Source organism: Cebidichthys violaceus, unplaced genomic scaffold, assembly GCF_023349555.1.
Source record: "Cebidichthys violaceus isolate CVI_PGR_0920_01 unplaced genomic scaffold, fCebVio1.0.p SCAF_156, whole genome shotgun sequence".
In the NCBI taxonomy this organism is placed as follows: Eukaryota; Metazoa; Chordata; class Actinopteri; order Perciformes; family Stichaeidae; genus Cebidichthys; species Cebidichthys violaceus.
The window spans coordinates 6,665-12,500 of NW_027176325.1; the positions used below are offsets into that span (position 1 = coordinate 6,665).

Here is a 5,836-nt window from a genome sequence, read left to right on the forward strand (position 1 = left end):
ACCCTCCATCTCTCTTCCCTTCTAACAGCAGCTGTCGTGGTTATTTATGTGGTTGTTCTGCACTACTACTCTTTCATATCCCCAGGCCTACACACACACACACACACACACACACACACACACACACACACACACACACACACACACACACACACACACACACACACACACAGAAGCCAACAGGCGCTGTCACTGTGCCACAGTTCTAAGTCTTGTGCACCATATGCTACCGTAGGCTCCTGGCAGGAGCAGGAGTATCGTTGCTCTCAGTCACCATGGTAGACTGGTTCAAAGGCCAACGAGGGCCCACCAGGGACCAGGCTGCATGCACACAGCACTGTGGTGGCAGGCATATGTTGAAGCATCTGACATTGACTCTGAAGTGTTCTGCATGCATTTTGAAAGAATGATGCTAGAGTGTATCATTGCGGTTTAAATGAACGCCAATTCGATTTAACCCTCAGCTCCCGCAAAATATTCCTTTTTACAGGGTTGATATGTTAAGTAACAGTTGTTGAAGTGGAATTCCAAAGTGATTTGACTCTTTTCAATCATTTGATGTATCTAAAAAGCAGAATGACTCCATGATATCAAGAAAAGGGAAAGCACTTGTTCATGTTTGAAGAAAAAATAACAATCTAAGACTCACAAGAACCAATCCCTAACCCAAACTTTGTGTCATGTATCCCAATGATACAAATGACATTATCACATGGAACTTTTTCAGCTCTCTTTCCATTTTGTTGACCTCAAGGCAGCATCCACGAACAATTTGTGCCAGTGCAAAAAGAAAATGATGGCATCAAAGAAAGCGATGTTTTCTAGCGATTCCCCACAGGGTAATCGACCCAGAAATAGGTTGATGTAGCTGTCCCTGCAGCTCAGGGCGAGTTGCGATTTGCATTTATGGGAGTTCCAAGTTCCAATGTGCAAAATAAAATGAGGAAATTATGGAAATTCATCGGAGACATGATATATTAAGAGCCAGTGGCCATTTATTATCTGTTGGTTGCACACAGGATGTTCTGTGGACCCCAGCTATTCTCTTTGCAGACTTGGCTTTAATGTACAGTAACTCCTCAACGTCCCACTGTGGCTTTTTTTTTTGTTTTTGTTTTGTTACCAGTAAATTGCCCTCTTGTTGCCCAGTTGCCTTCTGTTTATTTGTCGTCCCAGAGCTCCGTTTTACACGGCCGTTAGAACATCTTTCCTTCGGGGTGAGCTTGGACGCCCACACTTTGAGCTCTGGCTGCAAGAACAAACGTTTGTAAATTCTCAGTTTGAACTAATTACTTATTTCTGCCAAACCAATTGGACTCAACCTTTGTGCGCTGTGCTTAAGATTGCGTCGGTGTTGGTCAATCTGGGGCCTCAGCGTGACATATAGACCGTCAGAGGCGGGCTAACTCTGATATGCTACGCTACCTTCACTGATTGTCTTCCAACGTTATTGCTTTAATTCCCAGGAAGCGTTTGATTATTCTCTTGTAGCTCTGATACAAAACTATTTGTTCAGTATATTATGGTCCAACACAATATGTGATCAAATAGAATATGAGAGGTGTAAATACAGTTATTGACTTCTTTTTGTGTGTGTGTGTGTGTGTGTGTGTGTGTGTGTGTGTGTGTGTGTGTGTGTTTAGATATCCGGGACCGCAGGAAGAAGCCGGTGATGCTGTTCATCCATGGAGGATCCTACATGGAGGGCACCGGAAACATGTTTGACGCCAGCGTCCTGGCCGCCTACGGCAACGTGATCGTGGTGACCATGAACTACCGGCTGGGTGTGCTCGGTAAGTGACTTGGATATCTTCACCGAGTAAACGGCGAGCGAAGCGACACACGCTTCCCGCAGACGTTCCTGTTCCTCTGACGATAACGGGCGGATAATACGTTCAATCTCCTCACTCCTATCACAAAACAATCATAATCGCAAAGTCGATTTCTCTCAGCAGACTCTTCTTGATTAAGTCGGTGATGTACGACTTCAATACAATATGATCAATATAATGACAACGAGTGCAGGCGTCGATCATGAGCGCTCACTTTTCTTATGGATTTTCTTTGTTGGTTATTCCGGTGTGAACGCTGATTATGTGTTTACACTTTGTTTGAATGCAAGGGTTTCATGAAAGGCCCGCGAGCCATTTCAACCCCCCCCCCTCCATCAAGAAAAAGCACAGCAATCATGTCACTAATATTTTTACTCAAACAAATCGACAGTAAATGTTTGAATTTGGTTTAAAAGGAGCGTTTGATTCGCACGAAAAAGACTGTCGCAGCGTTTTTAGAAGATCTGATCAGATTCTTCATCTTCTTTTCATCCGGATTGTAATTGAAAACCATTTTTTTTTTTTTTTGCCTAAAATGTTCACAGATAAGGAGATGGATTACAGATACATTTGTGGGAGTGCGAGCGAAAACGTTGTTTTTCTCATTGTTCTAATAAGCATTTCTTCAAGTACCGAGGTGAGAAATATCCTCATCTCATTACAAGCGGTGAGAGTTCTGTATCTCTGTCTCTTTTAGCAGCGAGTTCAACAGGCAAACATTCACAACCTTAGGCTTGAAGGAGATTTATGGACTTGCACCACCTTTGACCTTCCCGCCATGTGACCACTCACTCTTATTATTTATTCGGCGAGCGAGTCCTGCATACTGTCTCCAGTTAGTAACTCTCTCGGAAAAAGGCCTTTATGAGAGGGAGAACGCCGAGACGGGAACAAGCATGCAAATCAGATACAGATCTGGCATTTTTACTGACACAGAAATGCACCTCACAATTCTTCATTTTAACTGCGTGCCGTCTCCCCGGCGCCTGCAACCTTGTCTCTTTTGCGGCTGTATAATTCATTTCCACAAAGAGCGAGGATATTAAAAAGGAGAATGCCTTGACGGTGTGTTTTGGTCGGAGAAGGCACGGTTATGATGCACTTTTGAGCCGTCGCTGCCAGACACACGGCGCATTGAAGGTGGGGGATTTGGAAAGGAGTTAATGTGGCTCGACAGAGCGAGTGCAGGAGGCGTACTGTAAGCAGTCTGCTCGGGTCGCATGAGGTTCTGCCACAGCCAGGTTTCTGAATAAAGAGAGAGTCGTCTGTCGCCTCGGCTCTCTGGCACGAGCTCGTCATCTTTTTCCTAAAAAAAAAAACCCCCCACACCACTTGACTTCTCCTCTTTGTTACTCACCGCGCTCTGTCTCGCTCTATTGAGACCAAGTCATTTAGCTTGGAGAGGAGGAACATGCCTCTAAGGAGGCAGGTGCTAACTAAAGGAAACGAAGTGCATTAGATATTTCATTAGCCAAAGAGAGAGTGGGCTGCTGGAAGCTGTTTAAAATCCGCTGCTCCGCATTTGTTTTGTTTCTTTTTTTTTTTTTGAAGGACGCTTCTGTGTGCTTCTTCTGAGACTTACACAGCGTTTACAACGATGACAGACTTCTTTTATTTGCCTGCAATTACCTAAAGTGTTTCAATTCTGTAATTCGACTATTATCAAAGATCCAACCAGTGTGCGACATTCTCGTTGCACGTCACTGGAGTCCTCCGCGAGCTGCTAGCGTGACGGCTATGAGCGCTAACAATAGACATGTTCTTTGAATTCCTTCATATTGATCATTTTGGGGGAGTGGCTTTAGAGGGAGGCCTGAAGGGACGAGCAGTCAGTGTTGCAGACGACATTTAATGACTTTTAGAACTAGTGCTGCTAGTTATTTTCATTGGCTACACTGGGATGGGTTTTTCAGTTGGATGATTTTTTTTAATCTAGCGTATACTCTTGCTGGTTTCTCACTCACACACACACACACACACACACACACACACACACACACACACACACACACACACACACACACACACACACACACACACACACGACACACACACACACACACACAGTTTTATTATGGAATCAGGGAATTATTATCATTATTATTTTTCCACCTCCAAGTGGTTTCACGACAACCTGTCGTATGTGTAGTGATGGGGAGACATGGAGACATGGAGACATGGAGACATGGAGACATGGAGTTGTGTAGGAGTGACTTTGATGATTGCAGTGTTATCATGACAAAAAAAAGGTCCAACTTGTAACCGGGAGTTTCCTTTGACGCAGTCAAACCGACCACGTTGTTTTTGTGAATATGTTTGGTTTATTATCAGATCGGTTGACGAGTTCTTAATTGATGCAAAATGGGCTTCATAATGAGACAAAGTCTTTCTAAACAAATTATTAATTCTTTAAACTGTTTTGTCGTTTAGAGTTTTAGATGTAAAATAATTCTGATCAGAAGGAATTCAAGTGAGTGGATTATGAACAGAAGTTTAGTTTTTCGGGATAATAAAGTGAGTGACTCCCGTGGTTTTTACTGAATTTGATTAAACTCCGAGAGAAGATAACGCTGAAGTACCACATTGTCTCCGATTATTTCCATGTCACTGGATGTGCATTAGGCAGGACTGGATCTTATTCATCTCCTGTCCCAGTATCTTTACGCGTCTCTCTCTCTCTCTCTTCGCTAGTCTGGTGGCATCTCTCGCATCAAGGAGAAAGCAAATTGAGAGGGAGACTTTTGTCATTTGTATGCAAAGAGAACACCGCAGCTCCCTCCCAAATATGAGAGCCATCCAGTGCAATTTGGCCATGATTAGGAGAAATGTGAGTAATCTTTCGCACCATGCATCCTACATGATGGATGGCATTTTACACACAGAGAGAGAGAGAGAGAGAGAGAGAGAGAGAGAGAGAGAGAGAGAGAGAGAGAGAGAGAGAGAGAGAGAGAGAGAGAGAGAGACCAGTATGGGGGGTTAGAAATGCGCATTTGTGTGTTTTTTAGAGGTGGTGTGCGTCGAGCATGTGTAGCTGTGTGCATTCATGCATATCAATGTCTGCTCTGTGGATACACTGCGAGGGCTCCCACTGTGTTTGTGTTCTTGCTTCAGCAATCGGACATGCTGATTTGGAAGGGCAGCGCGGGAATTATTGATACAGGAGCTAGATGTGGTCATGTGAAATGCAAACTCAATACTGCGTGCCTGCCAGACAGAAACGGTTATCTTCAATCTCTCCAGCACATATTGGGAGTTTATAGATGTTTGCTTTAGCTTCAGTCAGCAGTCCAAAAGTTTACTAAGCCGACCACAAGTTACTGTGAAGGTTGCACTTTTTTTTTCTTTTCTTTTTTTTTGCATTGCTGTGTGTTTTCAATTTAGCAGCGTATTGACTAATCCTGATGATTAGAATGCACTGGTGCTTATTAAAACTTAAAGCTGGTATTTTAAAACATGTCTCGCAAATCTGGAAAGCAACAGATTGTAAGATGAAAGAAGTTCTCTGCCACTGGACTTTTCTACAAGTGTAATCCCGTACCAAATACTAGAAATAGAAAGAAATACTAGTTAAGCTAGAGAGGAAGATGATAGTGAAGGACATTTGAGTGACCAGTGTATTCACGGTATCGTTTAAAAGATGAAGATGTGATACCGATACCAGCAGACTACTTCATTCAGTACCCATCATGTGAATGCATTCCGTTGCATTAAATGTCACCAACACCATATTTTTTTTGGAATCAGACGCCAGCGGCGTGTAGTGTTATTGCCACACTTTCAAATGTTTTGGGAGCATCTCGGCACGCTGAACTGCCAACCTCCCGTCGAATGCACCGCGCTCGACCTCTCCAAACCACGGACCATGTGGGTTGTGGTTACTGCGGTAGTGGGCCAATCGCACCGTCGCATTAAATCGAAAGCTTGCTGTGATTGGCTGGGTGAAAAAAAACCCTACAAATACCTTTTTTTTTTTTTTGCTTGATCTAGGTACAAAAAGTATTGAA

General features: G+C 43.5%; 1 protein-coding gene across 1 annotated transcript in view; it reads left to right on the forward strand.

Moving 5' to 3' along the window:
- Nucleotides 1-1,647: 1,647 nt before the first annotated feature.
- nlgn2a (neuroligin 2a) overlaps nt 1,648-5,836 on the forward strand; it is a 61,561-nt gene continuing 57,372 nt past the window's right edge. Inside the window, exon 1 of the mRNA XM_068710461.1 lies at nt 1,648-1,793. Coding sequence (XP_068566562.1) covers nt 1,673-1,793 — 121 coding nt within the window. The 5' untranslated portion in view covers nt 1,648-1,672. The remainder of the gene's footprint in view (nt 1,794-5,836) is intronic.